This window comes from Uloborus diversus, chromosome 10, assembly GCF_026930045.1.
Source record: "Uloborus diversus isolate 005 chromosome 10, Udiv.v.3.1, whole genome shotgun sequence".
Classification (NCBI taxonomy): Eukaryota; Metazoa; Arthropoda; class Arachnida; order Araneae; family Uloboridae; genus Uloborus; species Uloborus diversus.
In genome coordinates this window covers 59280166-59300801 of record NC_072740.1, presented here as the reverse complement: position 1 = coordinate 59300801, position 20636 = coordinate 59280166, and the positions used below count along the sequence as shown (strand labels likewise).

At 33.4% G+C, this 20636-nt stretch overlaps 1 protein-coding gene across 1 annotated transcript; it reads right to left on the bottom strand.

The window, feature by feature from the left end:
- Nucleotides 1–19953: 19953 nt before the first annotated feature.
- LOC129231398 (late histone H2B.L4-like) lies at nt 19954–20334 on the bottom strand. The gene has a single exon (XM_054865703.1). The coding sequence runs from the start codon at nt 20332–20334 to the stop codon at nt 19954–19956; it is 381 nt and encodes a 126-aa protein (XP_054721678.1).
- Nucleotides 20335–20636: the final 302 nt, after the last annotated feature.

Genomic DNA, 20636 nt, shown 5'->3' with positions numbered 1-20636 from the left:
TGTACGATGCCCAATATTTCAGCTGCAGTAAAACAAATACTGAAAAATAACATTAATGCGACACTAATTGCTTCAAAATGTCACTGAATTAAGTTTGGAATCTTATTTTCATAAATATAAATAATTTTTACAATTACCTTTCTGAAAACATAGTATATATAAGTAGCAAAATGTCATATAATTATGTATTTCTAGGAACATTCAAGTAACGACACGATGATTTTGAAGATTATATTGTATAGAATAGAACTCCTAATAATCTAACATGATTTGCTTCATGTACACATTAAAAAAAATGTAATCATCTTAAGACCATAATTTTTATAGAAGAAAAAAATATCTAATTAATTAGGAGCTAAGTCTTAGTTATAGAATTATCATTTAATTCAAAATTTTGTTCCATTTATGCAGGGATGGGGGCAGGGGGTATGGCGCAATTTGCGCCAGTGAAATTGTTTGAGGAGTTTTGTTTAAGGATTATTTTCTTTTTTGGAGGAGGCTAGTGGTTTTTTTTCCTAGGGGGGCGGGAGGTGATTTTGCTCTAAGTGCATGGGCATTCCTGTTTTATGCTTGATTTTTAATTAAAAAATGTTTGACTGTTTTGTTGAATTGATTGTCATAATCATGTATTTATTTACTTTTCTATTTAAGAAATTTCATTTTTAATATGCTATCACTTTAACGATGTTTCTAAAACACTCACTACATACTGATTTATACAATAATAACAGTGGAAATCATTAGTGGTAGCTAGAGGAGAAACAAGACATTCCTAAAGAGGATAAAGGGTGTCCAACTTAATAATTGCCAACTCTGATACGTAACTAGAAAAGGTCATAATTTGATTTTTTTTTCCTGCAGCTTCACAAACGTTATATTGTTTAGATCAGAGGTTCCCAAACTTTTTCGATTCGCGGCACTCTTTAAAGTATTAGGTTTTTTTCACAGCACTCCAGTCTATCTCTGCAATATATTGGAACCATGAGCACTTGATGCACCCCCAGGTTCTCCTTGCTGCACCTCAAGGTGCCACGGCATCCACTTCGGGAACCCATGGCTTAGATGATGGGAAATATATTCAAAATAGAAGATAATAGCATTTATCCTCCTCTATTTGAAATACATTTTATTTTCATTATAAAATCTAATTTTGAGCTACAAGGGATAGGTCTTTACCCGGGATATACCCCCTTTTCATACTCCACTGGGGTCCATTCCATTTAGCTCTTTATCCCATAAATCTTCCGCATAGGTCGCATATTCCCAAAATAATCTCACAATATTTCATAATGTTTGACAGACTATACATATAGCCTTTTCTAGGACAATATACCCCATTTGCTCTTATAGAACAGATTTTCATGATTGGAGGTTCGAAACGATTCGTTTCAGCTATTATTCCCTTGACAGTCATGCCATTCAAATCACACAAAATCTAGTTCCCGCTGCGTTTAAGCATTTGGACCTTTAGATCCTGACAACTGCGTAAGTTACAACAGCTCTCCGACTAGGCACGCCTCCCCTTTTAAGTATAATTCGCGGAGGAGATCTGTAAACACTGAGGGAGAAAAAGTGGCTAAGTTAGTCAGGTAAAACCGTACAAGACCTGGGATAGTCTCCTGCTATGTTTGGTCACTGTTTTGTGTTTTTTTTTTCCAAGTAAATTTGGTTCGAGTTTCCTCTTTATTTATCCATTTTCGGGAAATATATATTTACCCGGCGTCTTGGAGGTCGTAGACCACCTCAAACGAATCAGTGGGGATTCTGGATGTGAATACTAAACAAACTTGCCTAACAGAGAAAAGGACAACTACGTTTCACAAAGTTCTACTATTGGTTAGAATTTTTGTAGAATGTAGAAAGAATGCGGAAATTCCAGATTTAATGGCAAAGAAAGAGAATTTTCAACAGTAAAGTACGTTTGAAAATAAATATTTTAGGACAGCGTCATTTTTTTTCCAATTCACTTGCGTTATTGATGAAACTTAGCGCTTAACAATACAACAAAAGAAACGGGATGAAAAGCGATTTCGTAATCATTTTGAAACCTTAAGTTAGATACCTAAGGACGAAATCTCCGACATTTTTTTTTTTAAGTGAAAAGACGAGACAATTAAATGTTATTTTCATTTACGGCAGGAACACTTCAGTTTTAAAATAAAGTTCAGAAACAAAATGTACAAGTTATATGAAATAATAAAATTATCTTTTGTCGTATATTGAGACTGAAGCAGCAGACTGGATATTTTGATTTTGCAGTTTGTGACTGGTTTTATCTCATTTAATCAAAATGTTTGCATAATTTAAACGATATTTGCGGTATTTTCGATATTAACGAAATGTGAATGTAAAATGAAGTGTTATTCTGCTTTATTTCTGTAATCCACATAAAAATTTCGCATTTTGATCTATGGAATCATTCTTCGAACTTGCGATTTTATGGGGATTCAAGTTGTACAACTCACATACCATATCCCCACTTTCAAAAAACGATTCTTTAAAACTTGGTGCATTAGCCGAATTTTTTTTCAAAACAACTAATCTCATCTTTAATCCAGCAAAAATCTAAACCGGAAACGTTTTCCAACAACAATTAAAATTTAATCGGTAGGAAATCACGTGTAGCATAGCTTATAGAAAAGTTTGAAGTAATGTTTCAAAGTGCCACTGCGAAGTCAAAATCATTAGTCATTCAGAGTATCTTTGAGCCAATTCGGATAAGTTAGCGCCACTTCATTTTATTCGCTGCGTTACCCAGCGTTGCACGCTCTGTTTCGAAAATAAAAGTCGTATAAAGTGACGTATGTTCAACAAACAGACTTTACTTGAATTAAAAAAAAGAAAAAAAAACAGCTCAAAATTTCCAGTCCACGTGTTGAAAAAGAGAAATTTTATTAGTCAAAATTTAAAATTATACCTCTTTAGATTTTTTTTTTTTTGAATTTTAAAAATATTATCATTGTAATTAATACATACACATTCCGCATCACGATTTTTCAGGCAAAATCTTGAGGGTTCGTCCCCGTTCTTTCGTTCACTGTAAGGGGCAAAACAAACTAATTCCTGAGCATCAAAGGATCTCTGTGCCAAGTTTGGCGCAGAACGACGTAAACTGGATTTGCACAAGGAAAGCCTCACTATGGGGGGGGGGGGAGGGGGGACGGATCGCTTCCTCCTTAGGGAAGGAAACTACCCTGTGTATTCCTGAGCATCAAAGGACCTCTGTGCTAAATTTGGCAAAAAACCGACATAAACTGTGGAATTGTATAAAGAACATACCAGGGAGGAAGATGACATACGCACACTCACAAATAAACTTCTATTTATTTATATGCATATATTTGTATTAAGCATATATTTGTATTGTGCATACATTTTAAAATCAAAGAGCAGAAATCTTGTTTTATGACCTCGTCAGCAAGAATGCAGCATTTGAACTTCTTTTTTTTTTCTAAGTCAAACCAACTAAAAAAAAAAAAAAAAAAAAATACTGTGGCACAAAATTATCCGGACCGACTCAAAGGCATCCTGAATGACTGTATACTGCCGTATGCAGGTAATGGCCAGTAACTGCGAATGTTTCATTTTTCATTTTTTTTTCATCTATTATACGTTAGCTTTATTGTACAAGCTTGCTTTTTTGTTTTCCGCTGAAAAAAAGTTAACTTTAAATATTGGAATAAAATATTGGAATTAATTCCAAAAGTTAATTCCAATTTCCCTGTGGTTCATATTGAATCCGACACACATTTCATCAAATACCTCGAAAACTCATTTCTGCAGATACTGCCGTTTACCTGCACACGGCAGTATAAGTGTCAACATCCAGTTGCAGACCAACGATTTCTTGGACGGAGGCATGAAATTAGTCTTTTTTCGTTTAAATAGAAAATGTATGGTGCATTTCGATAATATGACGAAGTACGACGATAGTGCGTACGAATAACAATTCTAAGCGACAAGCCTCTTATTAGGAAAAAAACAATCCAGAATTTTTTGTGTTTGTTTGCAGGTAGCAAAACTGCTTAAAAACGGAGGGGGGGGGGGGAGGGGAGAGAATGTATAACCTAACTTTCAGTAAGCCAAAGCCTTATAATTTCTAGACTAGATTTTTCAGATTAATTGCTGCGATTAAATTTGTGCTTTTCCTTTCCACCTCAAATCTAGTAAACTTTATAACTCTTCAAATGCATGACATTGTAGTAATCCGGAAGATGAAACAGCTACACTTAAAGCTTAATTAAAAAAAAATCTAAGCTTATTTCATTGCATTTGAAATTTATTTGTGCTCATACATTGAAAAATTTCCATTTCTAAAATATGCATTTTTCAACCCGAAGTAAAGATCTTAAATCGCTAAATCGAATTATCAATTTTCCCAGTTCCGTAAGACTTATACTAAGAATTAGACTGTCTTCTAAACATACTTTTGACATGGTATGTGCCTTTTGCTTCAGAGTCGATAGAAATTGTGTTAAAAATGTACTTTAATGTAATTTATTTATTGAAACAACGTTTTCAAAGAAAATAGAAGATAGACGGATAGTTTTAAACGATTTCGTATTTAAAAAATCAATTTTTTTCTACAATATACATTTAACAAATTTGTAACATAAAAAAATAATAAAATTAAAAAACGAAAGCAAAAGAAAATGAGACTGGTTTGAACACACTGCGATAAATAATGCCTTCAATTGAAGCTGCTTAAAGATTTCCTAATATTATATGGCAAAAAAAAATTTCGTTTTCAGAAATCAACACCTCAAAATAAAAGCCAGCTCCCCTCCCCCCCCCCCCCTAAAAACAAAGAAAAAACAAAAATGAAATTTCGGTTGTTTTCCCTTTTGATATGTACAACATAAACAAAGTTATTTTCAGACTAGATTTTTTTTTTTTTTTTACTTGACACGAAATGTTTACTTTTCTTAAAGTATTAATATGTAATTGAGATTTCGAACCTGGTGCTGTAAACTTTTGGAGCTGAACATGAATAAAATGTGTTTATCCATTTAGAAACCGTCGCATAAAGCAGGCTGCAACAATTTTACAAATAAAATAAATGAATGACTGTCCTTTTTTTCCACTCCATCTTTATTACAAAACTAAAAATATTTTCTCCTGTGATCGAAAACTTTGGCACTTCACGAAATCATTTACTCCACATGTAATCGATATCCTCCAAAAATACGATAAATTAATGAACATCATATGAATAACAATCAGTAAACAATTTGATGTTTTAATTTTTTTAACAAAGCTAAACTTTAAAGAAATTACGAAATGATCTTATCTCAGGATTAACCACAGTAAAGATTTACTACTGATATTCTCCCCCCCCTCCCCAAGAAATTTTTGTCCTCGTAACGGTGTTTTTCAAATTCGAAGAACTAACAAATTGTTTTTTTTTTTCCAAGTTCTTAAAATTTGCGTTTTACCTGTAAATCAGCTCGACAAACTACACCTGACATTCATTTGTCTCAAAAGTTAATCCGCCAAAAAAGACAGCAACACAGACGCAAAAATGTTCTGTCAACAGTTATTACTCGAAAATAAAGGTCTTGACTACATGCCAACCAAAATATAGGTTATATTTGTTTTCCTCACATTTGTCATTTATCTTAGTTTTAAGAGGATATTTGCGATGTTGCGTTCTGACATTTTCCTCTCAATAAACAATTTTCTTGATTGAAGTATAAGTTAAACTTTAATGGAGGGGCAATATGTTTAATTTTTAGAGTTCTTCGGAGGTTGTTTGTCAGCAGGATTAAAATCATTGAGAGAGATAAAATGAAAGGAGTGAAGACTTTCATTCGTGATTGGAAAGGCCCAAGTCACGTGAAAGAAAAGCAATGAAAGAAATCAGGTTTCTTTTGCTAGTTTCACGGGAAACGTGTCAACCATTCGTCGTTGTCGAGTCACATGACTTGAGATCTGTGCCCAAGCTTTTGCGTAGGCAAGGATTGGATTAGCTCCCTCCATTTACTAATTCCTGCTCTAAGATTAAAATGTTTTGAATAAACAGGAGGCAGTTAGATTTTGAGCATCATTCTTTCTTTCGCTTGTGTTTCGATACGTTTCAAACAATGAGTTTAGAGCAAGGTTTGGCGTACATTTACGGGTTCACTTATGCCTTTTAAAGCTCTCCTTTCGATGTTTTGTTTTCCTTTTTGTAAAAGGTCGATTCGTTTGGCACTGATTTTACGTATGGTGACTTGCGGTTTGTAATATCGGAGACTGTGTTTAACTAGCTGACCCATGTGGAGCATTCTCGCTCGACGGAAGGGATTCAAGCAACACGATTTTTAAAAAATATTTTTTTTAAATAACAGCAAAAATATTTTTTGCTGAAAGTGGTGAAAAATCTTTGAAATGATGTCTTAATTCTTAAGTTTGATGAAGTTTTAAGAAAGTTATGACGTACCAACTAAATACACCTTTGAGAAGTAATGCATAAATTAGTGATACTGCGACTTACCTTGCAAAAATTCGAGTTGTTTTCCTATTTCAATGCAACAGCGGAAATGTGGTTTAAAATCATGCCCCCAATGAGTTAAGATTATATATTCATAGCAATTTGGGTCAGGATTCAGCTGAGGAAAATTAGTTCTCTGACCCATGGAGGATCAATCCCATGACCTTTACGTTATTAACAGGATGCTCTTACCAACTGAACCTCCATCTCTACGCTAAACAAATTCGTAACACAGCAACAAAATTAATTGAACCTGACGCATCCTCTTTGCTAAAATATTTTTAAAAAGTTGTCCGGAATTTACCTTGCGAGATTTCGACAGCAACAGAACTAATTCCAAATTCTGCAATGAGTTTAGATTTCTGATTAACTGAAATGTGGATTAGAATTCTGCTGAAAAAAAATCATTAAGAGCCAGTTTTATAAGAGTCAGGCAGGTCAGATACATGCCATTTTTGATTTCACTAAAATTTTACAATGGATATTTCGAATGATTTTAGAAGACACATACTTTTTCTTATCTTCAAAAAAAAAAATGTGACCCACAAAAATTCCGAAAGTTGGTCCCGACTAAGGGTTTTTCTCAAATCGACATTTTTCAATATTCAATTATCTCTGCGCATTGAGCATCAGCAAAAGTAATCTTTGTTATTACAAAATGATATTTAGTACCTCAAATGAAATATATATCGTAAATTTATGGCTGTCCTTCAGTGGACCCTGGCTAGGGTGGCTAAACTGTACCGAAAAAAGTGAAAACGTGATGATGTTTGAGGCCTCTTGGTTCCACGCACTGCGGTTCCACCAGGGTTTTTGTACGTAATTTGTATAATAATATATATCAATTATTGAATACCCTCATTAGTTGCCTAGCTCATCCTTTGCGCTGCCAAAAAATTGCGGTTTTTGTACCGAAAAATGCTAAAAAGTGCAGTTTTCATAAGCCTTTAATCTCACTGCACTGAGGGGTCAGTGTAAAACTGGATAACTGCATTTCAAACTAGAGTATGTATATTTTCACTAACAAGTGACAGAACTATGGGCATTGGTTCTGCAGGCTCATAAAATGTACTTCAATATGAGGAAATTGCATAAGAGTTAACGACGCATCCAGTTAGTCGTACTCAAGTTATATGTTTTGTCCTGCATTTTTTTTTATTGTCCCACTATTCAGTTAGGCAATTGTACCCTTGTTTTATGTCATAATATTGCTTTTATCATAAGTAATAAAGTATGACTTTGAAATTGTTTGCTGTCATGGTAGTTTAGTGCAGAGAAAATAATTTTTGTCACTATGATGTACAGCCTAAAATGATAGATATTAAGTAATTATCAAACGAAAAAAGCTATCTTGATTAAAATATTTAAAAATATGTCTAAAATACCTTCAAAAGAGTGTTACAAATAACTTACGTTTTTACCGAAATAACAACAGTTTTATTTTTCACTTTGTTTCTAGTTATAATATTCTAAAGTATGCGAGTAAGCATAATCAGTACTTGCAAGTCTATAACTTTTATAAGTTTTAGATCACACTGAGTTTTTAAATAATATCTCGAAGTCCCAGGGGGAAGTTTAAATCCAGATTTTTTTAATGAATTGAAAACTGAATAGTTCATTTTACTCTTTTGAAATGCGTATTGTGTCCTCATTTAGGCACTCCCTCTCCTACCCCCAAGCTACGCCACTGGAATAAGCAATATATCGTCTTTGTTCCAGTCAGAAACGCATGAATGTTTAATATTTGTGTGTGTTTCAGTGTCTGATTTGCTTGTCAGGTTTAAGATCAAACATATTCGTATATCTTTCTAAATAAAATTTTTTTAACCGACTTCAAAAAGGAGGCGGTTATCAGTTCATACCGTATGTATGTTTTTTTTTTTTTGTTTGTCCACTCATAGCGTCTCACCTAGTGAACCGATTTTGATGATTCTTTTTTTAATGGATAGGGGATGGCTCAACTTAGGTCCCATTACTTCGTTTGACCATATTTGTTCTTTAGAAAAAAAGGTATGGGCAAAAAACCGTACATTTTATTCAATTTCCCTATTAAATGATTAAAATGATATTGTAGCGAAGTTCGCACTTTTCATCCGTGGATAATGATGGCTCAGTGGTAGAATTCTCGCCTCCCACACGAGCGACCCGGGTTCAAATCCCGACTAGGACAGTGAATTTTACTAAAATTTCGTTTCTACTGTTTCCCGTATTTTCTCGAATGTTCTATTAATTTCTGTATCTTTCCAAGTCTGGAAAGTTCCAGCACTTTCTCAAGTTGTATATAAGGAGATGTAACGTTCATTCGTGGTTCTGAATAAAGATCTCGAGTTGAGACTAACGAGTATTCGCTTCATTTGGCTTTCACATTTGTCTTCGCTATCTTCATCTACGCGACAATATGAAACACATTGTTATAAAAGTTTGGTGCCATATAACATTAATAGTAATTGTAATGATAATTTTGAATAAAGGCTTTTCTAAAGCAATACAGTGATATAGAGCCGAACTTCTTACTAGGTAACTTCTTACTTTTACTGAAATATCTACATTTACACTAAAAAGAATGAAATAAAAAAATTTTGAAAAAAAAATAGAACCGACTTCAAAATTGCTCTAAAAAGTGAAAAATAATTTTATTCTTTAAACACCATCGATAATGCTTTTAAACATAATTTTTGAAGTTGGCGCAAAAGCGATAGATAAAATCATTCACAGTCATAACTCAACTACAACTATAAATTTAACCAGGCCCAGTTTCTTCACTATCACATAAATTATGCATTGATGACAACACATTTGAATAACGATATAAATGTTTCGTTCGTAACTTTGAATGCTTTTCTGAAAAAAATATGAACGAAGCATGGTTACACTGGATTTTGCGTTTTGTTATAGAGAAACTCATTTCAAGATATTTTTAAAAAGTTTATAAAATAAACCAAGAGTTGTAGAAAACTTTTATTCTATTTCAAGTTACACGTTTGTTAGTAGCGCTATTCTTTTTTCTGACACGCAACGAATGAAACAATTCGTCGATGTTCTTGAACAAAGTTCTGGTTCCTTTCAAAACTGAAAGCCACTTATAAATAGAAAGGAATTTATTTCTGCTGCAGTCCTGTTGGATTTGAATAGTTGAGAGAGGTCAAGTGTTTTCGCTCGAAGTTTGTTTTGAGAAAATAGCGTTAGTTATTTTCGCTTTTGAAAAACATGTACATATCATTATTTTCAATACTTTAATTGTATTTCTTGATGAAAAGAAAAAGCGTAAAGCTTATGTAGTACAAGGTTTGGGCTCTAATTTGAAAGTGACTAGTTTTTCAGGGCATTTAATATGTTTTCGAACAAATGCTTTACTTAATGACAAAATGAAATTATATGTTTACACTTTTACTTTATCTAGGTCATTTAGATTGAGATGTGTTTTGCAACTTGAGCTAATGAAAATGCTATTGGTTAATAAAGAGGGTGATGTGCTCTGAAACTTTTAATGTATAGTGCACATGTACTGAAAAAAAACATAACTGGAGTCTGAAAGGAAAAGTATTAATTTTTAAATTATTCTTCCCATATTTAGGATGGAACTCTACATTTTTTTTGCTATTGGAAGTTTCTTACCAAAAACTTCCTGTTCTCGACTCATCCTAGTACATAACCGAGAAGTATGACAAAATTTCACACCAATGTTGCTCCGGTAACCAGTTATTTACATACTTAAATATATCATTTCAATGAAATTTATGTTTTTAACGTACATAACCTCAAAATACGCGGTTAGCATAGAAGAATACCCCGGTTTTAAAAATTTATACTTCAACTATTACGCTTACCACTATAAATGATCCATAAAATAAACTATCCAAGTTTTTTTAAACGTAAGTAAATACTTAACATGCACGTTCCGCACTAGCGCAGTCAGAAATTCCTTCCGGAGGCTTTTTTTTGTTCCCAACAATCTGTACAAACGTAGTAACTACTGTATTTGGATTGGCAACAATGTTTAAAAACAAGACCTCTATGGGGTGATTTTACCCCGAAATCACCCCCCCCCCCTTCGCCACTGATGTTCCGCAACGCTGAGTTGGCAGTGCAGGTGAAGATTATTTACCCTTTCTGCGTTGACCAGCCAGATTCCCATGCCTAACCAAATGTGATTTTTTAACCGACGAAAAAACGGAGGAGGTTCTCAATTCGACACGTGTATATTTTTTTTTTAATGTATGACCACGCATAACTTTTTACAGAACAGTCTGATTTTGATCATTCTTTTTTTATTGGAAAGGGTATACCCCGAAGGTGGTCCCATAAAAATTTTGAAAAAAAAATCCTACCCTAAGGGTGGGAAAAGGGGGTTGATTTGTTGTTTACTCACAGATTTTTAATGTATGACCACACATAACTTTTTACAAAATAGTCCGATTTTGATAATTCTTTTTTTATTGGAAAGGTTATACCTTGAAGTTTGTCTCATAAATTTGGAGAAAAAATTCCTACCCTAAGGGTGGGAAAAGGTGGAGATTTGTTGTTCACTCACAGATTTTTTTTATATATGACCCCACATAACTTTTTACAGAACAGTCCGATTTAGAATATTCTTTTTTTTATTGGAAAAGGTATAGCCTGAAGTTGTTCGTATATAAATTTGATGGAAAAAATCCTACCCTAAGGGTGAGGAAAGGGGGGCGATTAGTAGTTCACACTAAGATTTTTTGATGCTGAATTGGGTATAACAAAAAAAAAAAAAAAAAAAAAAACCTCACGATGAATGAGATGCAGACTTGTATGTCTCTCGTGTGTCTTGAGCAGGTAGACGACAGTATCTGCAGAAATGAGTTTTCGAGATATTTGAAGAATTGTGCGCTATATTCAGTACTATCAACTGGGAAATGTTGGAATTATATTTTTTTAGCGGAAACCAAATAAGTTAGTTTGTACAACAAAGCTAACGTACAAAGAATGATGACAAAATGCAAAAAAAAAAGATAAAATTGCAGTTATAGCCCTTTACCTGCACACGGCAGTGTAGACCTCTCAATCTCTGGTACTTGTGATTAGGGTTAGTTTTCAGTGCAAGTCGTCAAACATTTTTTATATTCAGGGTTTGTATGAAAAAATAGGGCGGAGTTTAGTGATGGTGACATACTATTTTTAACCGACGAAAAAACGGAGGAGGTTCTCAAGTCGACACGTATACATATTTTTTTTAAATGTATGACCACACATAACTTTTTACAGAATAGTCCGATTTTGAATATTCTTTTTTATTAGAAAGGGTATAGCCTGAAGTAATTCCCCTATAAATTTGAGGGAAAAATTCCTACCCTAAGGGGGGGGGGAGAGGGGGTGATTAGTTGTTCACTCCAAGATTTTTTGATTCTGCGTTGGGTATTACAAAAAAAAAAAAAAATAAAAAGCTCACAATGAATGAGCTTCAGACCTGTATGTCTCTTGTGTGTACTGCCGTGGGCAGGTAAGCGGCAGTATCTGCAGAAATGAGTTTTCGAGATATTTGAAGAAATGTGTGTTGGATTCAGTAGTACTAACAATAAGAAAATGTTGGAGTTATATATTTTTTTCAGCGGAAACCAAATAAGTTAGTTTGTACAACAATGCTAACGTACAATCGATGACAAAATGCAAATTCGTCAGCAATTTGTGTTATCGTAGAAATATCGATCACAGTAGGAAAATGCACACGAACATCTTTATACAGTGCATTATTCTTTAGGAGCCACTGCAATGCCACTTGAAGTTTACCTATATCAATTTGAAACTCCCTAGAATGTTCTAAATTTTCACGACTTTCTACTACGAGCACTAATCCAGTTTGATTAGGTTCAAGCGGAAGTTATTCCGCCAGCTCGACCACATCCTGAGCAAAAAGGATTGCCTGCCCTTTGCACCAGTCTTGGCTCAAACGATTTTGAACTTTTATTATTTTAAGAGAAATGGTACTATGCAAATAAAACGTTTCTCAATTTCCGATAACTCATCAATTTCTGTAGGTATTGCAGCTACCGACATTTTGTTCCAATAGGCCTGGGGTGGAGTTTTATGTTTTTTAATATTGCTTGAACATCGTGAACAAGTAATTATATTACCTAAAGCTACCAGTTCGTTAGGCAAAATAGAGCCTAAATTTTTAGTTTGCAATTTCCTACGTTGCTGAGGATACAAATTTTTTTTGCATATTGAACACGACAAGTCAGCATAAACATTAATTGATTTCTTAAAGTTTTCTGCGTTACACTGGTTTCTTCGCTCGCGAGCTGCTTGTCGCATGGCGCTCAGACAATTAGTTCTCTCCTCGGAAGATTCGTGAAGTACCACCATTGCTGAACTGTTACGAGCAGCATCCAAACGCAGCATACGTTCGTCCTCAATTTCATTTGAAAGTCGCTCTCTTATCAGATCTAAACGATGAGCGCGTTGCTCTTCACTCTCATTTGAAAGTCGCTCTCTTATCATATCTAAACGACGAGCGCGCTGCTTATCACCTTCTTGCAATAACCTATCGTTATTGTAGCTTCTCATTCTCGACAGTCTTTCCTCGCGCTGACCTAAACTCTCCTGTGAACGTGTTAATGTAATTCTCTTCTGTTTGCTTCCAACCTTTTTTCTTTCTCATTAATAGATTCTTCTAAACATCTTTTCCTCATCCGAGCAGCATTTTTTGTAGGCCTACCCATGGTAGTATATAAAGTCTGCTTTTTTAAAATTATTTATGTAACACAACAGATAATTGTTAAAATACGATTATATATATATATATATATATATATATATATATATATATATATATATATATATATATATATATATATATATATATATATTAATAGCTAAAGTAAGGTAGGTAGCTATTTTAAAAGTAATCAAAAATATAAGCATACAGATTATAGCCACATTAGTAGCTTATAGCCACAAAAAATTATAAAATAAAAACTTTTTAACAAAAAAATTGAACCGCCGAAAAAACTGAAAAGCAAAAAATAATAAACCATTTTAATTAAACCTTAATAACTAAGTTCTTAAACTGATGTAAGTATACCTAAGTATATATTTTTGTAATAATTTAGAGTTTTTAATTAACCTTAATAACTCAGTTCTTAAATTAATGTAAGTATACCTAAGTAGTTTTGAGTCGGTGCCAAACAATAAATAAACAAAGATCCCTAAATTACCTAAATTTAAAGAAATAACCAAATAAAATTAGCAATGTAATGTGAAATGTCCGGCGATAAACATAAATGTTTCAAAAAATGCTCCCTCCACACGCCATCATTAAATCATGAATACTAGTAGATCGTATACAACAAAAAGTACCTCTCGTTGGAGCTTTGAAACCTTTGGGACCTCGCACGAGAGAGGCAAACAACCAGTGAGAAAAATCTTCAGGATCATGTATGCAATTAACGGCTACAGTTGTTATGCCATACTTACGCTGAATAATACTATGACCCACAAAACGATTTATTTGAGCTTTTAACAAGATGAGAAATCCTTCTTCAGTATGATGAACAACGATATAAACATTTTGACTGTTGTATATGAGGCAAAAGCTCAGTAGCAGCCAAATACTCGACACGTGCTTCTTCGAGACCACTCGACGACGTTCGGGTTTAAAACTTCGTGAACGCTCGGCATTTTCCGGCGAAGGGGCGTGTCGCCATACGCCACCGCTGCGCCTCACGCTTTACAAAAATAATTAATTTGCTTGTTTGGCACCGACTCAAAACTACTTAGGTATACTTACATTAATTTAAGAACTGAGTTATTAAGGTTAATTAAAAACTCTAAATTATTACAAAAATATATACTTAGGTATACTTACATCAGTTTAAGAACTTAGTTATTAAGGTTTAATTAAAATGGTTTATTATTTTTTGCTTTTCAGTTTTTTCGGCGGTTCAATTTTTTTGTTAAAAAGTTTTTTATAATGATGTTTCATCAAAGACAGTATTTATACCCAGCCATTGCCTATAACATTGCAAGAACTGAAAAAAGACAAAGGAAAACTCCTAAATATACGTTATAGATGTGCGTCGTGTTAAAAAAGGCACACACATCGAACATTTGTGAGTGAAAAAAAAAACTTTCACAGTTTCTTTATTTTTATGTATCCTTTATAGAGCTAAGTGTAATAGTTTTTGAAATATAATTTTTTATAAACCGGGACATCATTTTATGCTAACCCTGTATAACGTTTCAGTAACCATGTGACATTTATTTTTTACTACTGGAAACCGGCAGATGTACAAGCACTCAAAACAAAATTCGTCTAAGTGAGAGTATCGTCACAAGTACGGTCATTTGACTACACAGGTTAAATTTTAATGCCAATCATAAAGCCGTGAAAAAAGAGGGGGGAATGCATTTTGAAGGTTTTGGTCATTTTACAACTACCAGGCGACTGTTTAATGAACTTGTTTATTAATTTCTGCCGCACCTTATACCTCATAAAGTAACATATTTTAAGTACCTCTATTGTTTTCAAATCAATGGTTTAGTTTTCAAAGCAGAAGAGAATATTTCTCTTTCCCTGATCTACAACACCTTTCATCATTTGAAAAGATGATTTTTGTGAACCCGTACGTTGAAACGTTTTTCAAATAAAACTATGCTTGTGTGAAAAAAAAAAAAAAATTTTTTCACTTGGTAAATTTTCAGTTTATCAAGGTCGAACTATTTATTTTCAGTATGGTTTTATTTAGCGAGAGACTGCTATTTAAAGTTGTTTACATACAGTTATTTTAAAATGAAGAAAGTAAGTAAAATTAAATTTTAAAGAAAAAATTTAGTTTAGGTACCAATGGTTTCAATATTTGATACTTTTGACACTTCCTACTACGTAAAAGGTATTAGCTATACCTATAGTAATTATTTTCCCAAGTTTTATCAATTCAAATTATTCTTTAGGGTTATGGATTGTTTTCTCGTCACATCATTCATAATCAGAGGCGGGATATTTAGTACAAACTATACACTACTCATGGGGATTTTTTCTTTCCATGAAAAGGATACTTAGGGAATATTTTTAGTCATGTTATTAGTTGACTAGTCGCACAACAGTATTTTGCAAGGCAAAGCCATTTTGGAATTATTAGTGGTTTACAAGAAATTCAGCGTTAAAGTATACTGCACCTTTCAAGTCAAGACTTTAGAATTTGTTCAAATTTAACCTCCAGTTGAGGGAAATTAACTTTAAAAGTATGCATGTTTTAGTCACTTTTCTAGATACATATCGATATACAGTAGTTTTATGTAACTAATATATGTTACTAAACAATTAAGGCAAACAAAAGAAAGTTAACTAGGGAGCGTTAACCCGAGCTAACTAGGGAGACTTGACCCAAATACTAAATTGATGTTTCTGTTTAATTTGATGCTTTTTCAATGAATTCTTGTTAATGAATAGCTAAAATATCGTGATTTAAAACTTACTACTTTATTGATCTACGTTGCTAAAAATTTAAGAGGAACAAAAGAAAGCTACCTAGGGAGCTCCAACCCAAGCTAACTTGGGAGACATGACCCAAAGAATAATTTGAGGATTGTTTTTTTTTTAATAAATTTGTTTATGAATAGCTAAAATATTCGGATTTAGGCCTCATGATTTTATTTAATTTAAGCAATAACTCTAATAATGTGAATATGAAGACCCGATTTATTTTAACCCTAATGAATAACTAAAATATTTTCGTCAAATAAATTATTTTTATCGTAACTAATATACCATTAATATTTTAATAACTAACAAATCATTGGGCTTAAATAACTGAAACAGTGTTTAGGTCTGAGCTAATAACGTAATGAATTAAACGTCTGCTTTTCCACTAATGTGGAGGAAGATTAACTTAGAAATAAACGAGCTGATGTATGCATCACATGACTTCCTTTTGCGCCAATTTAATGATAATAGCGCCTTAGAGTAAGCAAGGAAACACTAAATATTTTCACCTCTCGTTTCTTGCGAACCGAGGCAAAAAAACGTTTTACACAGATTTCCCCATTATTGGCAATTTTAAAGTGATTAAGTGGTTAACTCGTTAAATATCACCAACATTGGCCGAATTAAAACCAGACTTAAAAATTAAAAAAAAAAAATTGCCAAATTTTTCGCTTAGTTGGCGACTAAACTTGGAGACCAAAAGCTTGGCGATATATCGGCAAGTGTGACAAATTATAACACCACTTGAGTTAGCATTGAAATTAACAATGATTCCCCCCCACAAAAAAAATGTAAAAGACCCCCTTAGGAACATCCGAATGCAACCAAAAGGGAAGGTGCACAACTAAGCCCCACTAGGAGTCTACGTACCAAATTTCACTTTTCTAGGACATACCGTTTTTGAGTTATACGAGATTCACACACACACATACGGACGTCACGGGAAAACTCTTCGTAATTTCCTCGGCGATCGTCAAAATGGATATTTCGGGTGTCTGTACGTTCCTAGGCTTATATCCACGTGTGGTCGGGTCGAAAAAACTCAACATTAATTCGGGGGTGAGCAAAATGAAAACTAAGGCCGATTTTTGAGTGAACTTTTTTTCGCGAATTCATTACTTCCTTTTTTTGGAAAAGAAAGGAAAAGTAACGATTCACCAAAAGAGTGAATATTTAATTCCCTTCAAGTATCCTTTATTAAAGCAAGAAACACCATCAAACCTGCGTTTTTGATTTCAGTACCTATATCAAGTCTCAGGTCAAGTCTTCATCGATCTAGGGACACTTGACCGATATGTAGACTTGAGGAATGTAATTTTTTGTACCATTTCTATTTAGACTTATGCTAGTATTTTTGGCCATAATGTGCAAACCATTAATAAATTATTTTGTACTTCCTTTACTACAGAAAAGTTGTGAAATAAAAAACCAAAATTTTATTAAGTCTACCTAGTTTCCTTTTAAACGAATGATTTTACAGTTTTAAAATCTAAAGTTTATATGTTGAAAGCTATAGTGGTCCGAACAACGAATCTGAGGATAATGTGTTTAGGGAATACGCAAAATTTAGGTTTATAAGCATTGTTGGAGTACTGGTTTCTTGTCTGAACCTTTTTTTTCGTAAATAAAATTGTCGATAAGTTTTGCTTTTAGGGAGGAGTGTAAAGATGGGATTCTGTAGAAAAACGGATTTAAATTTCTAGAATTTAACTTTATGTAAATTAACATTGCTTTTGGCATTAAAACCCCAAAAATCATTCTACTATAAACGATGTTGAGAATAAAAAAAATACCAATGATATAGTCATTTCAATTCTGGAAGAAAAACCAAGAAAAAACTTAACTTTATCGACACGGAAAATGTCGAGTTTAATCTGCTAAAGTTCATGAAGAGGCTCATTTTTGTCTTATCCAAAGAAATTTCTGGCCCGATACGCAACCCACTTTTATCTAGTCACTCACAAAGATTTTTGTTTTAAAAATCACAAATGTGACTACGCAATGTTTTCATTCCCCTATTTTTCAACTACTACTGACCCTGGCTTAAGTTTATTTTTTTGAATACAAAAAAGACCTATTTTCTAAATTCATTTTTGCAAAATTTTACGCATTTAGTTACTTTTGACTACGGTTAAAACATTAATATGATTTAAGCTTTAAATCAAAAATTTGTCAGCGTCAGTCATTGCGGGAACAGCAAATGGAACTTCAAGGAACACCAAGCGAGTACCTTCAATACTGGCACTATTTGTTAGTTTATTTCTTGTAAATAATATTCGGTAACAACTTTTAAAAGACAGTTAAATAACTTGAATTTTATTTTATGATCAGAACAAGATTTAAAATTACAAATTGAACCTGCATTTATGGAATGCACATTGTCAGTTGTACGAACAACTGAAACTTATGATTAACGTGTTTTCCTCAAACTTCAAAAACGAGAACATATTACATTTTGCGCACTCTATTTTTCAACATTAAGTTAATGAATAGTAGAACATAACTTCATCGCCGTCTATTGAAAAATATTGTCCAATTAGGATTTAATTTCTAACCAATTTTTGCGAAAGGCCTTCAGTATTTATTTTATGCGTAAATAGTCTTAGTTCTGTCTAAAATGCAAAAAATTCATAAAGTTCAAACGTGCAAGAGCCGACATTTGAACTCTCACGTAAATTCAACACCGAGTCAGACAGTAAATACACAAGCATATAATTTTCACTACTGTAGTTCATTTAGTTGAATCCTGAAAAAAGTTCATTCTCTGAAAAATCTGGAATTTGCAGACATCCTCAGAGAATAATCTTTATTAATACCTACAATTGCAAACTACAGTTGATTCAAGAATATTTGCAAGCTTATTTAAATTTCACTGCACCCAGAACTAGATCAGTTTGATGGAAAAGTAACTCTTATCATATACTTTAAGAGTTCAAAAAAAGGTGGGGGGGGGGGGGGGGGGGGGGAGCAGCTTGCCAGTTTATTCCAGACTTTCAACTTAAAGTTATTGTAAAACTAGATTTATAGCCTAAAAATATGTTTTCCAAAACTAAAGAACTTCTAAGATGTACTTTTCCAATTTCAAGACGCGCATTATTCACTTATGATATATTTTACAGAGCTTTATCCTTTAAAAATGTTATTCGAATGCAGCTATCACACTTTTAAAAAAATAGATAATACTAACAAAGCATGGAATTGTGTAATCAAACTGACACACTAAAAATAAAATACTCCAAATATTTCATATCCAGCAGGTAATTTACTTCACTCTACAAAATTACAAGAGGAAGGATGTAGTAGCATTTACCCTTTTAAGAAAAATACAAGTCCAACTTCTAATGCGTTTACACAACAATAATGCAAAACTTAAATTGACAAAATGGAATTTACTTTCTATATGAGAAAGAAACAAAAATTGTTTTGAAATTCCTTAGACTCCCCCCCCCCATTTTTAAACTCAAAACAACATTTTTAAACAAAATGAAACTAATTATTTCTTAAATTAAGAGAAGGCACGAATAAGAAAAGAGCAAACAATGTGCACTTTTTTTATTAAGTTTTTATTAATTATTAACAAACCTACAGGAATAAATTCATCCTATGTTTGAAAAATTTAAAGAAACATTTCAGATACAAAAGCATATCATCGATGAATAATACGTTAACATACAAATTAAAACGTCAATAAAATAACAAAAACCATGTAATAGATTGCAAACGCAATAATGCCCGATTGCCCAAACTCAGGGGCTAGTCTTAACGTTAAACTTAAGGCTGAACTCGAAAATTGAAAGGATTTCCCTCTCGATTAAACGTCCAGGGTCTTAAATACCTATCACATATTGCTTTGTCCACGGAATCAAGATCAGTAAACATCAGGCATATTTTAGATGTAAGAGCACATAAAAGCAGACTTCCAAAATATTTCATTAACGCGTTAAAAATGATAAAAAGGTAATGCTTACAGATGCTTAAGGAATAGTTGCCCGTCACCGATAAAATAACATTATCTTCTTCGAGAAAGGACGCTTCATTTACAGCTAGTGTATTTTGTTACAGCTTTGGTTCCTTCAGAAACTGCGTGCTTGGCGAGTTCTCCAGGTAACATCAAACGAACTGCTGTCTGGATTTCTCTGCTAGTAATGGTAGACCGTTTGTTGTAGAGAGCTAAACGCGAAGATTCTGCAGCAAGGCGATCAAAGATATCATTGACAAAACTGTTCATGATTGACATGGCTTTACTTGATATGCCTGTGTCGGGGTGCACTTGTTTCAACACCTTGTAGATGTAAATACTATAACTTTCCTTCCTTTTCTTATTTTTCTTGCGTTTATCCGAAGGGCGGGACACGTTTTGAGCCGTTCCAGCCTTTCTGATGGACTTTCCATTCTGTTGAGTTTGAGGCGACATGATGACAAGTTAAAAGTTCTCGAAATCCAAGACGTTCTACAACGCAGAATCTAGTGCTATCGTAAGACAAGTGCAGACGTTTCGAACGCCAGATTTAACATAAGAATTTGCGAACCTATTGGAAAGCTTCTCGATTTTTAGCCAATCATGTTTCTACCTTTGATTTTTCAGCTATTTCTTCTTGGCTGCGTTCGGAAACGATCCACCGGTTACACCGCATGGTTAGTCCGGTGTGGTTATGACGTATTTGGAATTTCTCCAGGAATTCCGGTAGAACAGCTGTGTTTCCGAACGCTCGTGGT

Excerpts from the sequence above, each read along its gene's own strand:
- LOC129231398 (XM_054865703.1), bottom strand. The coding sequence starts at position 20,334 with ATGTCGCCTCAAACTCAACAGAATGGAAAGTCCATCAGAAAGGCTGGA.